This window comes from Chiloscyllium punctatum, chromosome 8, assembly GCF_047496795.1.
Source record: "Chiloscyllium punctatum isolate Juve2018m chromosome 8, sChiPun1.3, whole genome shotgun sequence".
Taxonomy (NCBI): domain Eukaryota; kingdom Metazoa; phylum Chordata; class Chondrichthyes; order Orectolobiformes; family Hemiscylliidae; genus Chiloscyllium; species Chiloscyllium punctatum.
Genome location: NC_092746.1, coordinates 5,146,872 through 5,168,740, shown reverse-complemented (window position 1 = coordinate 5,168,740; position 21,869 = coordinate 5,146,872). Strand labels below are relative to the sequence as shown.

At 36.7% G+C, this 21,869-nt stretch overlaps 1 protein-coding gene and 1 long non-coding RNA gene across 4 annotated transcripts in view; one reads left to right on the top strand and one right to left on the bottom strand.

Annotated features, from left to right (window-relative positions):
* Window positions 1-18,243, top strand: part of snx10b (sorting nexin 10b) — a 51,266-nt gene extending 33,023 nt beyond the window's left edge. For 2 of the 3 annotated variants that reach the window (XM_072575078.1, XM_072575079.1), the window contains exons 5-7: window positions 1,067-1,165; window positions 13,350-13,559; window positions 13,946-15,810. In XM_072575078.1, the coding sequence (XP_072431179.1) occupies window positions 1,067-1,165; window positions 13,350-13,524 (274 nt within the window). In that variant the 3' untranslated portion in view covers window positions 13,525-13,559; window positions 13,946-15,810. Of the gene's footprint in view, window positions 1-1,066; window positions 1,166-13,349; window positions 13,560-13,945; window positions 15,811-17,862 lie in introns of those variants that run through there. The other variant, XM_072575077.1, reaches the window with a different exon arrangement.
* On the bottom strand, window positions 788-21,156 carry LOC140480343 (uncharacterized). Its single transcript, XR_011961265.1, has 2 exons — window positions 20,910-21,156; window positions 788-4,157 (listed from the first exon to the last, which is right to left on the bottom strand). It is a non-coding gene; the product is annotated as an uncharacterized lncRNA (long non-coding RNA).
* Between the last annotated feature and the right edge of the window lie 713 nt (window positions 21,157-21,869).

The window sequence follows — 21,869 nt, the reverse complement described above, 5'->3', positions numbered from 1 at the left end:
GATTTCTACAGTATTTACCTTTTTTTAGTAATAGAAAAAAATTAAGAATGCCACACTGTGGGCTGTACTAAGATTTTCTTGACTTGTGTTCAAATGCATCAGCACTTTCAAATGAACCCTGTAGGGTAAGTCTGTGATGCACGACAGTGATTCAAAGCTGCTTAATATTTGTAGTAGCAGGATTTAAAGTCACCACCTTTGTTTGCTGCTTTGGAAAAAGGTGACGTCTGGTTAGCACTGCGGCTTCACAGCGCCAAGAACCATCTTTGATTCCAGCCTTGAGTGACTCTGTGTGGAGTTTCCACCACCACCTCATCTGTATGGGGTTCCTCCCACAGTCCAAAGATGTGCAGGTTAGGTGGAGTGGCCATGCTAAGTTGCCCCACGACATTCAGGGATGTGTAGGTTAGGTGGATTAAGTGTGAGGTTTACAGGGATAGGGTGGGGGATCGGGGTGGAATGCTCTTTGGAGGGGTAGTGTGGCCTTCATGAGTTGGTTGGTCTCTTTCCACACAAGGTATGGTGTGACTCAAAACTCCAAATGCAAATCTGTGACCATCATGTATACATACGTAGATGTGGATGCTTGATATTAAATTTCATCTATTTTTTCCATTTTACTCTGCATGCCTGAACTAGCAAGACCAATTCCCAATGTTGGACTGCAGATATTGATGAATGCGAGGGAGGGTTCTGAGTTTTACACAGTGCACTGCGCCTTGCACATATCCACTGAGCCATCAGGCATAATTATTGGGGTTAGCACTGTTAATGCATGAGACATGGGTGCTGCAATATCAATTTTTATTGTAATGTTTCAGTTGGTTGATGACTAAATAGGGTAAGATATTTTTGTCATCAGTTCTGATAGCTGTGCCGTGGTTGCATAACAGAAAGGGCTTTGTTCATTCGGCGGCTTTTACAGGAATTTTGCTAATTCATTTCTGAGACTCACTGACATAATGCGCCCAGATTATTGTTGTTCTGCAATTATTGGAACGTTTTGCAACTAATTGTGGATGGCCAGCTGATCTGGTTCAGAGTTTGTCATTATTCTCTTTTGCAGAAGTCTGCCAGACTTGCCTCCAAAGAGCCCTTTTTTCAGTGCCAGTAATGTCCAACATGTTGAGCAACGCTGTCAAGGTCTTCAAGAATTTTTAGAGAAGTAAGTATTGGCCACACAACCTAATTTTTGTTCATAGTTTAGCACTGCACTGAGTTTAATTGTTTCTCATACATGACATGAACAGAAACTTTTTGAAGTAACCAGTTTGTATAGTATTTCCATTTGGAGAGAACTGAAACACTTACCTTTTGTCAGCAAGTCAGATAGACTTTCAGTATTATTACAATTCTTTTGTGGGAATGTACATTGCTGGGAAAGTTAGCATTTATTACCCATCCCATTTTGCCCTTGAGAAAGTGGTGAGCGGCTTTCTCAAACTGCTGCAGAGTATGAGGTTAGGTACATGCACCAATGTATTGCGTAAGGAGTTCCAGGATTCAAAGTCTGGTATATTGTTCCGTCAGAACAGTGCGTGCCACGATGGGGAAATTATAGTGATTGCAGCTGTGACTGATTCACAATAGTATTTGTCAACATTGGTATGAATGACACAGACAGGGATGTGGTTATTCAACCAAAACTAAGGTAGAAAATGAACAAGAATGGCCTCAAATACTAATCTCCCAGATTACACTTAGTACAATATGCAAGTCAGCATAGGTACAGGAGGATAAAACAGATGAATGTGCGGCTAGCAAACTAGGACTGGATGACAAAAGAGCTAGAGACTAGGATGAAGAATAAATGATCGGCTGTAATCAGAATATAGAAGGATTAGAGGAGAAGTGAAAAAGTAAATATAAAATGCAAAGAAGGCATGAGAAAGTGATACCAGTTAATGTAAGAGGAATGCTCAAAGTCTTCTGTTTGGCACATAGTCATTAAAAGGGCGTTAAAAAGAGGAATTGGACCAAAAAGGGAGATTTACACATGGAAAAAGAGGGTACAGCTAAGCTGCTGTGTGAATACTTTGTATCTTTTACTCCCAAGGTCCAGGATGCCACTACGCTGTAGTGAAATGGGAAGTAATTCAGACAATAAAGTGATTTATAACTTATCAGAAAGGAAGCATTGAATAGACTGTCAATTAGGTCTTAAATATAGACAATATGATGAGGTTTGACTGAAAATATACATGAAGAATGAATAAATAAATACTGAAAAAATCATTATGCTTGAAATATTGAAAAATCACCATGAAGTAGTACGTATACGGAATGAGCTGCCAGAGGAAGTGGTGGAGGCTGGTACAATTGCAACATTTAAAAGGCATCTGGATGGGTATATGAATAGGAAGGACTTGGAGGGATATGGGCCAGGTTCTGGTAGGTGGGACTAGGTTGGGTTGGGATAGCTGGTCGGCATGGACAAATTGGACAGAAGGATCTGTTTCTGCTGTACATCTGTGACTCTATGACTACGTACCAGGCTGGATGTGATGCATTAAAGGACAATCTGGGAAATGAGTGGAAATTGCAGAAACACTAGTCACAGGTTTTTGGCCTTCCTTAGGATCGGAGGGTGGTGCCAGAGGACTGCAAAGCTGAGAAATTGTTCAAAAAGGACTGTTAAAAACAAGCTCAGCAACTATAGGCCGATCAGTTTTTAATTTCAGTGGTGAGGAAACTTCTAGAAACAATTTAGGACAAAAATCACTAGTCGCGTGGACAAATGTGAGTTGAGTAAAGAAAGCCAGCATGGATTTATTCAGGAAAGTAATGTTTAAACTAATCTTTTTAAGAGGAAAATTAGAGAGTTGATGAGAGAAATACTGTTTATGTGGTGTATATGGGCTTCCAAAAAGCATTTCATACAGTGACACACAGTAGACTTAGTAGAAACACTATAGCTCATGGAATAAAAGGATGAAAAGTAGCATACATATTGAATTAGCAGAGTTACAGTTAGTGGCATGATAGGTAATGTTTTTCAGGTTGGAAGAGTATTTGTGGTTGACATCCAGTAAGGGTCAGTATTGGACCTTGGTTTTTCCTGATGTATATTAATAATCCAGACCTTTTGTGCACAGGGCACAATTTCAAAGTTTGCAGGCAATACAGAATTTGGAAGCATTGTGACTTGTGATGAAGGCAGTGTGGAACCTCAAAAGGACAAAGGCAATTTGGCAGAACGGTGGATAGATGGCAGATGGAGTTCAATGTAAAGAAGTGTTAACTTTTTTGGTAGAAAGAAGATGGAGAGACAATAAAAACTGATGGTGGCATGGTGGCTCAGTGGTTAGCACTGTTGCCTCACAGCACCAGGGACCCATGTTCGATTCCAGCCTTGGGCGACTGTCTGTGTTGAGTTTACACATTCTCCCCGTGTCTGTGTGGGTTTCCTCCCATAATCCAAAGATGTGCAGGTCAGGTGAATTGGCCATGTTAAATTGCCCATCATGTTAGGTGCATTAGTCCAATGGAAATGGGTCTGGGTCGGTGTGGACTTGTTGGGCTGAAGGGCCTGTTTCCACATTGTAGGGAATCTAATTTAATCTACTCTGGAAGGTACAATTCTAAAGGAGTGATGGTGGTACAGGTGCAGAAAGACATGGGTGTATACGTATGTAAGCCATTCAAAGTGGCAAGACCGGTTTAATGTGCAACTAACATAGCATACACTATCCTAGGCTTTACTATTGGGGGAATAGAGTACAAGAGCAGGTGGTTATGTTGAAACTTAAACACTTCCTTGGTCTCAGCTGAAGTCTGGATGTTGCACTTTGGGAAAGACGGAAAAGGAATTGGAGAATTACAGGAAGTCATCCATGGGAGTAAAGAACTTCACTGATCTATTTTCATAACTGAAGTTAGGACTCCCTCTCCTTTTTGAAGAAGTGAAGGTCTGATAGAGGTATTCAAATCATGAGTAAATTGGATAGAGTAGATATGGAAAAACTGAAAATTCTTCTGTTAAATTGGCTGTTTAGCCTGCTTGATGAGATCATTGTTGGTAAACTTGAAGATCCTCTTTAGCTGTCACTCGATTGAAATGAACTCTGAAATAGGGTCACCGAAGTCGGGAGGCTTTTTGAGGACCTTGCATCACCATCAATGGTGAACGCTGTCACTTTGGTTCTAACTGGAGAATCCTGAAATAAAGACGACAGAAATTAAAACCAATATTTTTAAAGGAGTAATCTTAAAAATGTAAGCCTAACACACTGAGAGAGTCTATAATTAATCTTTTGCATTTGCTTTCGGTATGTTCAGGACTTATAGTGAGCTATATTTAAAACAAATAGTTTTGAATGTCTTGAGACAATTACACTTTGGACACTGTCTCAAAGCCTGTGTCTTTTATTTAATGGCTACTGCCATCTTGTGGTTACAGTTCTGTACTGCAGCAAATTTGCTTACTGCTAAGAATTATTTAGGCTAGTAATTTCTTCAGAATAAATTGCCCTTGTCTCCCCTGCTTTCCACAATAGAGTAGATGGGGGTAAGTGTAAAATCTTCAAACATTTGATTCATACATGTGGTAACTTCCAAGTTTTTTGATTGTAACCTTAATGTTACACTGTGGGTCGTTCTTGTTTTATGAATGCAAGGTCACATTTCATTTTTTTTTTTGCCTGCTAGCAGATCCTTGCTAATATTGTATGGTAAATGTCTTCAAATGAGACTAAAGGCAAGCACTGGCCTTTATAGTTTGAATGTTCAGCTAATGGCACACCAAATCCCAAGTGCCAGATACTGCTGATGGAAGCTTTTTTTTCGCATTTTTTGGTCTGAGCTACAAGTTGAAATTTTTCATTCCCACTACCTTTGGCAAAAGTTATTTCCTTGGTGATCACAGGACGTGAGCATTGCTAAGTACACCAGAACATTTTGCTTGTCCCTAATTGCCCTTCAGAAGGCAGTGAGGAGCTGCTGCTTTAAACTGGCTTAGACTCCAGGAAAATGGTATACAATTGTGCTGTTGAGAAGAAAGTTCCAGAATTTTGACCTAGTCACAATGACAGATGGTGGAACAAAGAACAGGGAGTGAAAGCATAAATAAAATATACTATTCTAAATAGTGTGCAAGCACAGAGGGACCTGGATGTATATCCATGCAAGTCATTAGTGGTGACAGGACAGGTAGAGAGAGAGCTGTTAATAAAGCATGCAGCACTTGAGACTTCATAAGTAGACTACAAGACCAGAGAAGTCACAATGGACTTGTATAAGACATTTAATTACATTTCTTTTGGAGGAATGTGTACTGTTCTGGACACCACACTGTGGAAATAGTGTGAATGCTTGGGTGAGCATGCAAAAGCTTTTATTGAATAGTGTTCTGGGTGAGACACCTTTTGTTTATGAAAAATCAAAAGTTGCAAGTTTGCTTTTGCTTGGAGAGAAGATTCAGAGGGGATTTTGTTGAAGCTTTCATAATTGAGGGATCTGGACAGAGTGGATTGAGAACCAGAAAGCACAGTTTTAAAGTGATTTGCAAAAGATGTCAATGTGAGATGAGAAATTACAACTTCAATCAGAGTAGTTGTGGTATGGAATACACTGCTTGGAAGTGTGGTCAAGACAGGTTGAATTGAGGTATTCAAGAGACCATTAGGTGCTCTTTTCTATGTAGGTAATGTGTAGGGTTATGAGGGAAAGGCAGGAGATCGGCCTTTTGTAACAGATACAGTGGGCTGAATGGCCTCCTTTTTCATTGTGCCAATTCTGTGAAGTTAGAATAGTGTGTGCCTTGAAGGAAAACTTTAAGGGGATGGTAGTCCCACTCACCAATGTAGGGTTATTTTAGAATAGAATAGAATCCCCACAGTGTGGAAACAGGCCATTCGGCCCAATGAGTCCATACTAAACCTCCAAAGATCATCCCACCCAGACCCATCTCCCTACCTTATCCTTTTAACTCTGCATTTCCCATGGCTAATGCACCTAACCTACACATCCCTGAACACTATGGGTAATTTAGCATGGTCCATCCACCTAACTTTTTCATATCCTACCAAAAGATTTGCTTCAAATTTACTCTCAAATTGTCGGTGGTACTTTTTATGACAGCAACCAAGTTTTGCCTTTTTTTTCTTAATGGTCTTGTGGTGGAGTGGGGGGTCTCTTAAGCAACAAATGCACAATCTAAAAATAGATGTATGATGAAGGTAATGCAATCCTTGGTTTTCACATGCAGTGGTAATAATGCATGTGATTGTAGTGGTGTGAAGTTCCAATGTGTTAATTTTGATAGTTATTTCTTTCAAGTCAGTTAATGTTTTGGTTTACAAAAGGGTAGAAAATTTGAGCAATAAAATTAAGTAACATTTCAATTTACACAGCCTGATTTTATGTCCGTAGAATCTAATTCAGTGTTTTTGGCAAATTGTCATTGCTAACTGGTTTGTTTGACACTTAATGTAACTGATCTTGATTCTCAAATTTATACAGATTTAGTCCTGTATGATTGATCTTAAAAATTTTGCTGTTCGTAGTATGGCTCACACATTATACAAACTATAATTCTATCTCCAGTATGAGGTCACAGCAGCAAACAGGACTCATTGTGAATTGGATTTGAGTCAGAGTCAGGCTTTGGACGACACCCAAGCAGTGGTGACATCTGCATATTTTCTCTTTAGTATAATTTTAATTTTGCACTTGGAAAATGCAGTCCAGGATAATTAAACCAGTACTACTGTTGTTGTGTGGCAGTCACTGCCCTAGGTTTGAGACTGGCTGAGCTAGCGTGGAATTGAATGTGTGCTAGACCTATCCAGAATGATGGGTATATTTCAAACATAGGCGTCAATGATAAACATTCATTTGTAAACATTTGTCAAGCTTTGTTCAATTGTTCAAAAGCTGCTTTTTAAAAATAAAATAAATACCTGTGCCCTATTGTTTGGCAAGTGATTCTTGCTAGTGCCATGTTTGTCAAACAGTGTAGTGTTATGCCTCACTGCACACAGTCACTGTCTGGCTTTGACTTGACTGAAAGTACTGCAGCACCAATAAGATATAGATCTCTCCATCTCCAGATGGTGCACTGAATAGATTATAGCTAGAAAATCTCCTGGCTGGTATTTCAAAACAAATTGCAGCCTCTTAGTTTGAATAATGATTCAATATTGGATCTCATTGCTGGAAGTTACAAGAGCAACCTTTTTCACTGGATGATTCAATTTAGTTTCTGGTTTATTCATCATTTTATTGGACTGCATTTTAGGTCTTTTGTATTCATTTCAGCTGAGTTTTCTTAAGTGTAGATTTCTCAAGGTAAATAGATAATGTTGAGATGCAAATCAAATGAGATTAGTGCTAAACATTCAGCTGACACTTTGGGACAGTCACTAATCAATTTACATCCTGTTATCAAGTAATCGTATTCGCTATGATGACTGCTGTTCTACAATTTTGTTGGTTAATGATACTGAGGTGCGCAAGTAGTGAGGAGGTTTTCAATTTGTTTCCAAGAGGTGAAAATTTTTTTTTAAAGGAAGTATTGGCCAATCACTTTAAATATAAAACGGAAAGGTACACCTACACCTCCTCGTTCTCAGTCCACCTCCAATATCCTTCCTTCAGATTTTAAGTAACACATCAGACATAATAATGAATTCTTCTTCACCCCATCTCACCCCACCCACGACAGCCAAGTATCTGATATACATGCTGCTTTTTGTTCCCGTTAAAAATGGAGTACCACAAACATCACAATTTTAATGAGAGTTTAGACATGACTGCACAAAACCTTATTTATTTGTTTTTCTGTAGTTACCTTATTTAGAGTACTGCAATTAATGTGTTGCAGGAAAATTGTACATTTCATCATTGCACAAGATGCATTTCTTGTTTGCTCTTAATTAACACCTCAAAATATACCATGAGTACCTAACTGAAGCTAGTACTTCACCATAACTTTTAGCTCTGTATAGCCATGGACAATCTGGGATGTTATAAATTTCATCCAATGCACAGTATGAATTTTTACCTCGCTACTGCATTTCACTGTTATCCCACCTACACCTCCGCTGAGTTAAAAGTGCCATTATACAGCACTAAACTTCTAGTGAATTTACTAATTTATCTAAGAGCATGCAATTCTTTTTCAAAATTTGTCCTTGCTACCAGATTCATGGGAATGGAAAATTTGAGACAGAAATTAACTCCAAAATGGTAGTTACGTGAAACTAGCATTGAGGAAATGGCACCTGAATGAGGAAATTAACTCTCATTTCCAGTCAAAATACAGATAGTAACTAATCCGTTTTTTAAACAATGCTTTTGTTTAGTAGCTGATGTAAAACAGAAATTGCTGGAGGAACTCAGCAGGTCTGGTAGCACCTGTGGGAAGAAAGCAGAATTAGCATTTTTTGGATTATTTGGTTCATAACCAGTAAGGCTGAAATTCACCGTGAAAGGCAATAGTTATTCCAATGTTTGTTTTGCAATGAATCTTGAGGATTACTGTCCAAACTCTTTCTTCAGTGAGTTGTCACCGTTTAACCTCTAAATCAGACTAAAAACGTTAACTGTTTTTTTCCCACAGAATCTGCCAGACCTGCTGAGTTTCTCCAGAAATTTGTTTTTGTTTGATTTCCATCAACTGCAGTTCTTTTATTTTATTAAATACTTCAATATTATGTTCAATGGTCAGAAAACAAAAATCTATTATAGGCTATTTGTCTATTATATGGGGGTAAGAACTGTGGTTTCCATTGGCAAACTTGCTCTTATTTGATATTGGTAATGTAACTGCAGATTTCATTCAATTTCTCTGTATTGATACATGGACATATGTTTAAACAGGAACATTTCTGCCCATGTACTAAGTATATCATTCCACTCTCAATTAGCAGGGACTTCAGTGATGTTATATAAAGCAAAATTAATTTTCAACCAATTTTTCAAGAATATTTAATCTGAAACTGTACACAGGAGGGAAAAAATCTTTTGGCACATAGTGTGCACATTCCCCATTTAACAGCATTCATGAAAGCATTCCAGAAATTTATAGTAGAGGAGGTTAATACCACTGAACTTTTTGATTTGAAATCATTTTTGGGTGAATGCTCAAAAAGCAACAAATTTAAGTTAACATTATTTGGATCATAACCAGTAAGGCTGAAATTCACCATGAAAGGCAATAGTTGTTCCAATGTTTGTTTTGCAATGAATCTTGAGGATTACTGTCCAAACTCTTTCTTCAGTGAGTTGTCACCGTTTAACCTCTAAGGGGCGCCATTTAACAGCTGAGAAGTATCTATTCAGTCCTCCTAATTCAGCCAACTCCTAAAATGTGTACCTTATTGCAGCCTGAATGGTATCTTAATGTTACTACTGTATTCAATAACCATAAAAGAATATCACCAAGCCCCCAAGTCTGATCCATGGCCATGAGGTTATGGTTGATCTGATTCCTAGTGTGATCTATCTGACTTGGATTCCTATCAATTTTGGTTCACAAGTATCTATATTTTCTGATTTTTAAAATGAATCAAGCTAGCATCTGCTTATTGTGCAAGAGAATGCACACTCTTTCTTTGCATTTTGAACTAATTGTTAGATTCTCTCCTGAACGACCTGACCCTTATTTTGAAGTTATGTTGCCTTATCCAAGACTTCTCCACGAGTGGAAAATAATTCTCTATGTCCTATCAGTTTAATTCAAAATCCTTTTTTTCTTAAAAAAATTAACTAATTCTCTTTCCTTTTTAACTAACCATATACCAGGGAATAGGAACCTAGTTGATCAATCCCTCATGATCTAACCCTTGGCACAGTGGCTCAGTGGTTAGCACTGCTGCCTCACAGCGATTCCAACCTTGGGCAGCTGTCTGTGTGGAGTTTGTACATTCTCCCCGTGTCTGCATGGGTTTCCTCTGGGTGCTCCAGTTTCCTCTAAGTCCAAAATTGTGCAGGTCAGGTGAATTGGCCATGCTAAATTGCCCATAGTGTCAGGTGCACTAGTCAGAGGGAAATGGGTCTGGGTGGTTATTCTTCGGAGTGTCTGTGTGGACTGGTTGGGCCGAAGGGCCTGTTTCCACACTGTAGGGAATCTAATCTAACTTTCTACACTCCCTTTTAAGACTTTTACTAAAGTTCCACACTTTTTTAAAGATGAAAGCCCAAAAGTGTACACTAATCCAGATGAGAGCAAACTAGGACTTTGTATTGCTCCCTTTCCACTCTAGCCCATGAGTTATAAGACCTAACGTTCCATTAACCATATCATTTCAGTAACCTGCATACAGGAACTCTCAAGCAGCAACTATAGATTATTAAAGAAGTTTCTTATTAAAAAAATTACTAAGTACTGAGGCATGTTTATAGAAATGAGTCCGAGTTACTTGCAGTAGAATATTTGCAACATGAGTGATTTTTAGCCTGAAGGATTCTGCTTTATTAATAGTTGTTAAAAAATCTTGTCACAAATTTCAAAGGACATGGTAAAATGCTGAAGGAAATAGGAATTTTTCTAGATTTCAATTTTTGTTTGTGCTACAGAGATTCTATTCAAAACCTGGCATAAAACATGGTATTATTCCTGACAATTAATGTTAGTAAGCTGAGTGCCATACTGCTTTGGGATAATCATTCATAGTATACGGTATTGCCATCTTCCTACAGTTGTTTAACTAGCAAGCAAAAGGCTGTATCCATCAGCACAACTAAATGACACAAACTATCTTTACTATTTGGCAAAATTTAAGGGATGAATATTTTCATATGCATTTTGAGGGCTTAATTTCAAAGCTTTTGAAAGGATTTTACATTTATAGAATCATTACAATGTATCGAACAGAAAACTGCCATTGAGCCTGTAGCCTCTATACTATGGATTTGTACAGCTCACACTTGCCTTTGAAACTTACATTTATCAGGAAAGTACTTTCTCATGAGCGCATTTTTGAAAATTCTTTTCTTCTCTTTTATTTCATACTTAGTTTATAAAATGTTTTCAAATCTATCCAAGAACTCCCCCTTTCCTATCTGATCTCCTCTATCCCCACAACTCTCCAAGATCTCTTGACAATCCCTGACTTTAATTACTTCACCCTTGGTTCATGGTGTTTCCTAAACACTCGAGTCGGCTACTACTCCTATCCCTACCAAAGATAATTCACTGCATCTCTATCTCGGTTAATTCCTCAAAAACATTCCTTAAGAATAACCTTTTTGACTGTTTTTTTATCATCTGCCCTAATATCGCCTTGTATGGCACGATGTCTACTTTTGTTCTTGCAAAGTGCCTTAAAATGTTTTCTTACTTTGAACATGATATATCGATAGAAGTTTATTACCTTCAGAGCATTCTATGCATGTAAATTATCCTGTGTAAAATCAGAAGCTATCGTTTGAAAATTATCCAATCTCAATTTGAGTTAGACCATGGACATACCAAAAGTAGGCCATACAGCCCATCGGCCATTATGATCAGCCTTTTTCCCCATAACCCTGGATTCCCTGACTGAGTTAAAAATCTATCTCAACTTTGAGCATATATAATGACCCAGTTTCTATAGCCCTCTATGATAAAGAATTCCACATTCACAAACTTCTGAAAGAAAATATTCCTCTTCAAACCCACTGGACTGGCATCCTATCTACCATCTTCAGCTTTCACTTTCTTCACGAGTGCATAGTGGCAGCAGCATGTACCATCTAATAAGATGCACTGCAGTAACTCATCAAGGCACCTTCAAGAGATCTTGCAAACCCATGAAGAACCGGAGCAGTAGATATATAGAACACCACCACCTAAAAATACCCCTCTAAGCGCACATCATCTTGACTTGGAACAATGTTGCCATTCCTTCACTGTCATTGGGTGAAATGTCTGCAGCTCCCTTCCTAACAGCACTGGCTGTCCTACACCCCAAGTGACTGAAGAAAGCAGTACACCATAACCTTCTCAAGGGCAATGAGGGATGGACAATAAATACTGATCTGATACTCAATATTCATGTCCCATGAGCAAATTTAAAGAAAATCCTGAATCAAAAACCTTCCTGAAATTAAGATGATGTTGAGAGCTCCCGACTGCTGTAAATGTCAACTGATACCTACAGCTGAAGTGAGCATTTAATACCCACGCTAATCACTTCTCTTAAACCATATTGTGATTTTAAGAAGATAAATATTTATTCATTCAATTTTAAAGGGACAATCTGAGATATGATTTCAGTCCATGTTTGTGACTATGCCAGAGCCGCTATTATGCAATAAGGAATAAACTTTCACATCTATGGTCTGTTTTGTCCTATGAGCAAAGGATCCATGTATCTTTACGGAAAACTTTTCTATATTCTCAATGACCACAGATACAGATGAGTTGCGTTAAAATCACTTCTCCTTAGAATTATTCATCTGTTACATTTGGAGATATATCACCCTTTTTGGAAGAAAGAAGTAGAGGATTGTACCTGACGTGAATAATTTGCTTCTGTTACACCAGTACTGATATTTCTCAAACTGAGTATATTTTAATTGCCAAGTCACTACTTCTGCTTGAGAAATTACTGTTTGAAGGCAAAGTAAATTTATTTATACATCTTCAACTTTTTAATGTAGCTTGTTTTATATTTCTCCATTTATGCTTGGCTACAGATTTGTTGTTGTGTATTAAGTTAACTGCTTTGATCAAATTTCTTTTTTTGTTTTGAAACTTTAGAGCAAAAGGTTTGGGGTTCTTTTGGGGTTCAGTAACATAAAAATTCTATGTTAACCAATGAATCAAAGATTTATTTGTTTTTGACTGTATTGGTATCTCTCTCTCTACTCTATCCCTCCCTCCACCCCACCCCCCCCCCCCCCCCCAAAAAAAATCTATTATTCAACATTTTCTGAATGAGTCCAGAGTGAGTATTTGGAAGGACGTGCATTTGTAAAGGTCATCTTGTAGAGGTCATCATGTAGAGAACATCACCACCAAATCCTGATTGTTGCTCTTTAAAAATGCATTAATGGATGTGCAGATGCATTCCTAATTTGCGCAGCTACATTCAGGAATTGGAAGTATAACTTTTTTCAAACACTAACCCAAGGTTCCACCCCATCCCCACCCCTGCACGCCTAGCATTGTTACAATTATGTTTTTGCTTTGCTTGAAGTCGTCTAACATGGCATAAGCAAAATATTGAACCTGCTCCCTGGCTCCTTTACTTATTCTTTACCTGACTGAGCTACTGGTGCAGTTCTGATGTTTTTAATACTCAAGAAAAGTCTTGCAAAACTGCACAAAACTAGGGATCTTCCTTAACTTCTAGCTGAACTACTACGTACTGGTTTATCTTTTCTTTACAGCAAGCTTTCAAGGTTTTCTTTTTGTGTTGCAGAGTATTGAAGATCAACATACTCCTTTCAGACAGTAGATTACACCTCTTCTTGCAGACGCAGTTAAACACTACAGAGATTGAGGCCTGTGTCTCAGGTCAGACTGACTACACAGTTGAGGATGCAGTTCACAGACATGCCACTTCTAACCGAAGGTTCCCTGTAGAGGAAGCATAGCCAGTAAAGATTGGTTTAGACTTGAACTGCGAAAGGTATTTCATATTGATGCCTTACTTTGTGTTTTTAGTCCAATGTGGACATCTTTATTTTTAAAAAACATTGTTAATTGACCAAATTTTTATAGAGCTGTGACAGCTAATCATAGAAAGCTGCTCACACCTACACACCAAGTTAATGAATGCTGTGGAAATTCAATTATCTGCATTCTGATTATCTCAATTTCATTTTGTTGGACTTGGGTTATTTCCTTTTAAATTATCTAGCAAAAAAAAATCAGACCCTACTCCAAACACCTAATTAAAAGACCAAATTTCCTGTCTCTCTCTGTGACTGGAGATAATTAAGGTTCTCCTCTGTTACTCAGGCTTTAACTGTGTTGTAGAAACCAATTTCCTCTTTATTATTTTATTTTCATCAGCACTTCATCCTCGGGGCTTGGAAATGGCAGCAATGACAACAACGCAAAGTCATAAAAGATGAACGTTGCGAGAATCTGTTTTGTGCCTCATTCTGCTTTGGGCATGTGTTCAGAATCTACAATCCAGACGGCTGATTTATCCAAATCTACCTCCAAACTGACCTCATTCACAAAAGAAATCTGTGAAAGCCCAGTACGATGCAGGTTTTTCTTCATAGCCAGGAAAATCATGTTTATTTGTGGCTACAGTGAAAATATTCAGTTACCTTTTTGACTGAGAGATGTTCTATTTTCAATTGCAACTAGCAGGGTAAAGGGTGGGGGGAAGAAGAATTGCCTGTTTTTTTTTGGTAGGACATTCACAATTGCTATATGCATCAGAATAAATGATCAAAATTACATTTTAACAATTGTTATAGTGAAATACATTATTTTCTAAACTGCATTCCTAAATAGTATAAAACTTGGATCTTCTGACTGAAGGATAAATGTTTGTAGGATGTGAGGAAGCAATATTCATTCTGAACACAGTAATTCCAAAGTTGCAAATGTCATTTTTTTCCACGGGCTGCTATTTCTTGGAAGAAACCGACTCTGTTGCACGTGGAAATGTTATCCAATTATTTGTTAATCACTCCTAAGCCAATTTTATGCTAATTACTCAAGCTTATTTAATTCAGTGATGTGCTTCCCAAAGAAACCTTGGATTTCAGTCTGTACACTTAGCTGTTGGCATTTCACAAATCAATTTAAAACAGCTTTTGTTTGAAATCTAAACTCCATGTTTAATGTGTACAGTTTTACACTTGTGAACTGTAATAACATACTGCAAGCCACTCTGTTTACTACATTCAAAGCTGAGTTACATCATGGAAATGACACTTGAGAACAATACAAGTTTAGAGAATCATTCGTTTAAGTTATTGGAAACATTGTTTTAATTGTATAGAAGAAATTTTGGTTGTATTAACATTTACTCTGACTCTGTTAAGAAAATTTATACGTGCCCTTTACAACAATCATTTTCAGTCTTCACATTACTCTAGAACCACATTAGCTGATCGTAATTCATCCCCTCTAAAACAGGAAGTTAGCAAGGAAGCTTCCTGGTTTTGGCTGAGATGGGGTACCACAATTAGCTGAAGCAACCCTGGGATTGCTTAATCCCTGCCCATCACTGTCAGCAAGCAATTGTTACAAGAGTGCAGTGGGTAAGGACAAAAATCAGGCTCTGTTCATCAACCAGTCAACCAATTCTAAGCTGTCTCATGAAAATGGCCTTTGGGTGGAGGTTGACCAATGTTTGTGAAATTTTGACTATTTAGAGAGCTAACATCTTTGTGGAAGGGAGAATATTCATTTTTAGTGAGTGTTGGAAATCACTTTTTATACAAATATAAAGCCACCAACATTCATCAGTCACCATTTTGATGACAGTGAATTAATATGCAACCTTAACATTCTACCCAAAAATATAAACAGATTTTAATAGTTTTTGTTCTTTTCATTCTCTTGAATAAGCATTTGGGAGCATGACGGCTTTGGCCTAATTATTCTGAAGTGTTTTTTTTTCTGTGGTCTTGTTGCTGTAAATCTATATTGGTCTTTGTGAATTTTTTTAATAGCTTCAATTTGTTATTTGTTTACCTTTGGCCGTGATGATGACGTCTGAGGGAGAGTTGGCAAATAAACTTGGAAATCTGAATTTAATTCTCTTTTTTTTAAAAAAAAAGTTGGAATTTCTCTAGATGGTTCATGGCATGTTCTACTTCAATTGATTTGTCCACTATCGACTCTTCAAATGTAACTGTTTACAGATTTGTGTACTACTGTACCTTATTACTTTATTAAATTTGGCAAAAATGTATGATTTGTGAACTGTTCTGATTTACACCACTCTGTAGGGTCAGTCATTGATAATTTAATATATGAAGTGAATCAATGGTCTGGTAAGCTGCAGGAATGCTTACTATTCTTCAGTGAAGTGATGGAATGCTTCGTGAAGCAAAATAGGTGCAAAAGCTTAAACCGATAACAAGCGTGCATATTAATAGCAGGAAACCCAAATCTGAAATTTTTGAGAGCTGTGTACACATACCCTTTCTAACTTTCTCAACACTGCTGTAGGCCATTAGCGCCCAGTTTGTCAAGAGGTCTGTTCTCCCTGACCATATGGCATTAGGTGGTTATGAAAGTCGTTCTGTCTTGTCTAGACCAATTAACAGACTCTGGGAGTACTGCACCATACATTGCTTGACAGCTTAGTGGACTTCAGATTGCAATCTAAATGCTGTTGTGCACTTAGGCATAATTTGACTATAAATTTCCACCACCTGTTTTAAAATTCAAAACCAATTTTTTTGCTGAAATGACATGAAGCAGAATTAAAAATACTGTACCCATTTCTTTTATCTTGTAATGATTTTAATTTCACTTCATGCTGTCAGTACATCTGTAAAATATTGTCCTGTGTAACAATGAAGACTGACGTTCAGATAGGGTACAAAAATTATTTCTAAACCTTTCATTTATTTTCAAGAATTGTCAGAATGTGATTGAACTTTTTGATTTTGTCAAAGTTTGCAAATGTTTACTTGTATGCGTGCAGAAAATTGCAGTAAGAGGTTCAGACATTTATTTTTAATGAGCACAGCGATGAAAGAATTTAATTTTTGATGTCTTCTGTGACATTAATTCCTCTGTCACAGGATTTAACTGTATTTTTCAATAAATCAAGTAGAATTTCGCCTTTACCTTTCACAATGGATCACTTTGTACATGTGTAGGTATTCATTTGTGATACAATTTGAGAACTTTTTCTGTCATTTTTGTTTAAATCCTCTTTATGTAGTGATGTTGTATAGTTATTTATTTTGATTGCTTATGCTTTGAAACGACTTGGAGGACTTTTTGAAAACTGTGGGTAACATGTTCAGCTAAACCTGTGTAAAACACTGGGAAATCTCCAGCGTAGTTAACACCCAGCACTTGCCCTGAGTTCAAATTAATCATTGACTTTCTTCTGATTGTGATTGCACTCCTATGAGGAGGCACTTTGTCTTTTATTTAGACACAATGATACTAATAGATACCTTTAAAAAGTTCTTATGTACTTTAAATTTATTCATGTGTAGATCAATGAAGCAATTAATAACTTTGGTGAAGATTTAAAGACAATTTTAGATTTTAAAATAAAGTACTTACAAGTAATGGTTTAGCCACTTAAGAAAATATTTTTGTTATAAACCCACTTTCAGTTGTATTAATAAAACTACCTGCACACTCCTGCATTAAGCACTGTTAATGCAAGGGGATAAATAAAATTCTAAAACACTGCCTGATTGGAAAATTTTACACTTGTGACTATGGAAATAAGGTGTAACAGATACTTGAACCACAGCTTCTAAAAATACGTTATTGTGGTTTCTGTCCACTTTATGTAAAGTGTAAACTCTCTATCCTAATCTTCATCTATTCACTTTGTTTATGATTAAGTTAGTTGCATAAGTACTTCCATTTCCTAAAGCAAATAACATTTTCAATGCAAAAACAAAAACTGAAGCATTGTTTCAAATTTTTGAGCTTTTCCATTTTCATGTATTTTGAATACATTTTGTAGGTTATGTTTTACATTTTAATTATATAACCCAGTTTTGCTTCTTGCTTCACTCCATTGAACAATGAAAGTGAGTTGTCCAATTCTACCAAGCTCTGTTCTCTCCCTGTACAGTTCAGTATTGTACAATTCAATTGTATATCTCTTGCATGCTTTTCAATCTGTTATGCTTTAATAATAAAGCCAATGATCTGTTGAGTTGCATAATCAATTTGAATCCTTATGCTAATAATTTAAAATCTGTTACGTCCCTACCTAATTTCTAACAATGAAAATGTGTTAATTGATTATTTATTTTTAGCTTTCAGATCATTTTACGTGGGTTGTTTCCAATGGATATCCAGGAATACTGCATACTAAATCGGGCTGACAAACAATTTTTTAAAAATCTTCTGTTCAAAGGTTTGTCACAGTTGATGGATAAACTGCAGTGTAACAGTCAAAGATGGCTCTTTCTGGGAAAAAAAAAGCTGGAATCCAGACTCTAGAATCAGACATTTTTGCAAATTAAGTGGAATAAGTTTTTAAAAATTGTAACATCTGATTCAAATAGTGTCCACATTTAATTTTGAATATAAAGTTATAGCTTAAACAAGCAAAATGTGTAACGTGATTGGATAAAATAGTTTTTCTTCCTGTTACTACTTGAAGGGCAAATAAATTTGTTCTGTGTCTCATTAAACTTTATGCATTTAGTTTATTTTAGTGTCACCAAATATCCTGGTGTATAGTTCCATGATTACACAAGACCATAAGTTGCAAGTACATTTTAGATTTTAAAGCAATATCCTTGTTTACATAAAACCTTTTGACATGAGTGACAAGAAAACACAGTTGTTACAGCATACATGAATGCTATTTTGAAAATAAAACTTGCCTATTTGTAGTTTTGATCCTCTAGTTAAATTCCCATGGCTATGCTAATTTAGTACTAATGTGCTAAATATTTAGCATGTTAAGTTTAGTTATTAATAATTATGGACACCTCTTTCATTCCTCCCTTCCACATCTCCCCACCTGTCTCGAAACAAAAGTTTCCCTTTGACTATCTGAACACACAAGCAAATAATACGATAGTTATTAAGTGCACATATGTGATAAATAGCCAGGCACAACTTTTGTACCTTTTCTAAACAATGGTGGATTTCTGCTTTCAAATGTAGGTTCTGTCATGGCTAAAGTTGAAAAATATCCATAGATGAGGAAAACCTAAAGTGATGGGAAAACTAAGCAATTTATAGGAAATTTTTTCTCCTTCCTCTACTCTGGTCTCAGAACAAATAAATATTTAAGTCTGTGTCCATTACATTTGGACGCCAATGTTTGTGACAGTTGATTTGATTAGGGATATCTTTGAACACATTTGCCAAGGTTATTGCTATAGGGTCAATTGTTAATTTACCTCCAGGTTGACTGTCACAACACTTAGTTTTAAATGGAATATTTTTGCTGTTTTGATTTTTGAAGTTCATTTTTTCTCACTGAGGAAAATCTGACATGAGTAATGAAAATAGATGCTGATGGAGTGTAATCATGGTCATCTAATTTTGGCAAATGGATTGATTTCTTTTTCACTCCTCAAATTTTTAAGGGAACCATGTTTCTGGAATTTATGACAAGACGATTTCTTAGAACCAGCTTTTACACCAGTCAGGTATAATTTCCAGGCTGGATTTTTCAGTAGTTGGGATGCAGCATTATTTGCTTCCCATTGCAGGTTAGTTGCATCTTAGTTGATCTTTGGTTAACTGATTAACCTTACCTTGATTTAAATGTCAAAGCAATCCATTATCCATTTTCTGCATGAAAAGTGAGAAATGAAACAATAGCTGTTGTATTTAGTGCAAAATACAATGCTACACCAATTATGAGCACTGAAAAGAGAACATGAACAGAATAAGCCAACAATATTGAGTTTTCTGTGTGGCCATGGTTTGGAAGTTCTCCAGTTTTACAGGTCTCCAGTGCAATCAGCCAAATTCTAAATTTGCCACCAGAAATGATTTGCCATTGCTTTTTAAAAAGAAATGCTTTGGCTCCAGGGTAATGCATCAAGGTGAGGAAGTCTGGAATTCAGTCTGGAGTTTTCTCTCTAGTATCTAATTCTGATTTTAAAATATTCATTTTAAATTATTTGCTGGAATATATACTCTCAGATGAAACCTGTATTTATTTGGATTTTTAAGACCCTTTTGTACACAACCACGTGTATCCTATCCGGTTCACAGCCCAATTATTGTTTTAATGTTGTAAAACTGTTGATTTCGAGTTGGCAGTGCCATTTGGGGGTCTCAATGAAGTTCATTCACTGCAGGGCCACTAATTCTAGAAAGTGATAAATGGCAAAAGATTTGGGATTCGACTATATATAATTTACGATTGGAATTACAAATGGGTTGTTAATCGCTAAGGAAACGAATGTGTAATGGGGAATAACGCTAAAAACGATTAGTTACACCAACATTCAGTCTGGAAATGGAGTATTTTTGTCTTCCAGTAAACTTTAAGAGCACTGACTTATCAATTTATGATAGGAATGCGGTAAGTTTTCATTGTTACCCACTTTATATTTTTGGAGATAATTGCCTGTTCATTGTTAAAGGCAGAGACCATTTTAATTATGTACCTGCTGGATATTGAACCCGACGGTTTTAAATTCGATTAATTTTCTTTTTTGGATTATGTACAGTATCAACACAACCTACTGAAGAACAGACTGTGACAAAAATAAAATTCATATCAAAATAAAACCGGTCTACAATTGTAGACTACTAAAGCTAGTTAGTCATCAGACATAGCATGCACTAACCTAGGCATGAGCCGAAGTTTCAAATGAATTTGATCATTGGACTTGGCAAAGATTTAACTACTCATCACTTTTACAGCAACCTATTTTACGACGAAATGCTGCAACAATTATAATTTCACCCTTAGTGATTTTTTTTCCACAGTTCCGCTACCAGCCATTTGAATTGCATTTACTTTGTTAAAGAGCCAGAAACTCAAAACCGATAATCGTCTTAAATTGGAGTAAGAGATTTTTAAAATGCCTATCCAAGTTTAGAATTGAACTCATTTTAAGTGAATTATACCAATGGTCTGTAACAAATATCAGAAAGACTTATTGTAGTTATTGTATGACTGTAAATGATTTATGAGCCACGTTTTCTATTTCAGCTACTTTCTCAATCTGTGGTCCAAAGAGACCCAGCCTTTCCTTAGAAACAAACAGAAAAGATTTTTTTTTCGCGACAGTGACATTAAAATAAAACTTTTATAATTGTGATCATAGCAATGCAATACATTACCAAACAAACACAACCGGAATACAGCAGTGGAACAAAGTACCTGTCTATAAAATCCCAGAAACTTCTCAGTTCAGCCAAGGGCCTGGTCACTTGAGCTTTTAATGAATAAAAGTTCCGACTGGTCTCAGACATTCTCAGATTTTTTTTTGAAAAGCGAATGCTTTTTTTTTGCAGCAATGCTTTTCTCTAGCAGTTTATTCCTAACTGCTGTTTGCCGATGCTGGTGGTATTTCTGTGCCAGTATCTTTTAGTGACAGGTAGCGGTAACCCGGCGCCGGTAACCCATGGCAACCGTGTAAGAGCCAGCCAGAGGCAGCAGTCAGCATTGCTGCAGCCAGACACAACAAGCAGGCGGCGGTGGGGGCAGGGACTGGGGCACAAGACATAACAACCCCTCCTCTGCAATAACTTCCAACCACTTACTTTTATAGTTTTAAAAAAAATAAACTAGGCTTCACTGCGACTATTTGTTTTTATTCTAACACCATACCCTAATCAGCCGCCTGGGCGTCTGAAAATTCGAAACCTGGTTGTATTATTAATACATTCATCCATCAAGAAGTAGCAAAAAAAAAGCCATTTGCAGATTTTTAGCTAGGATGGAATCGTATACAATTTCAAGTAACATCGGTTTTTAAATAGCAGCTCTGTTCGTCATGTTTTAATAATCAAATATATTTACAGACTTTGATTTTTTTTTAAAAATTGCTTTAACCGTTAGATAAATGAAACTCTGGTGAAGTGTTGCACGAAGTGGGGAGGAGGAAGCTTTTCTAAATTACAGCAGAATACTCTGCTTTCTTTAAAAAAATCGTTATTTAATTGTGGCTGTTCTTTTCAATAATCAAAGTGACAGAGCAGATGGGAAAGTAACTGGGGATATATGAAAGGGGCGAGTTCTCTGCATTAATATAATCAACCTATTTATTGAGGCAAGACAAACCACTTTCTATTAGTCTTTATTGTATCTTTATTATATGTTGTGAATAGTATCCATTGA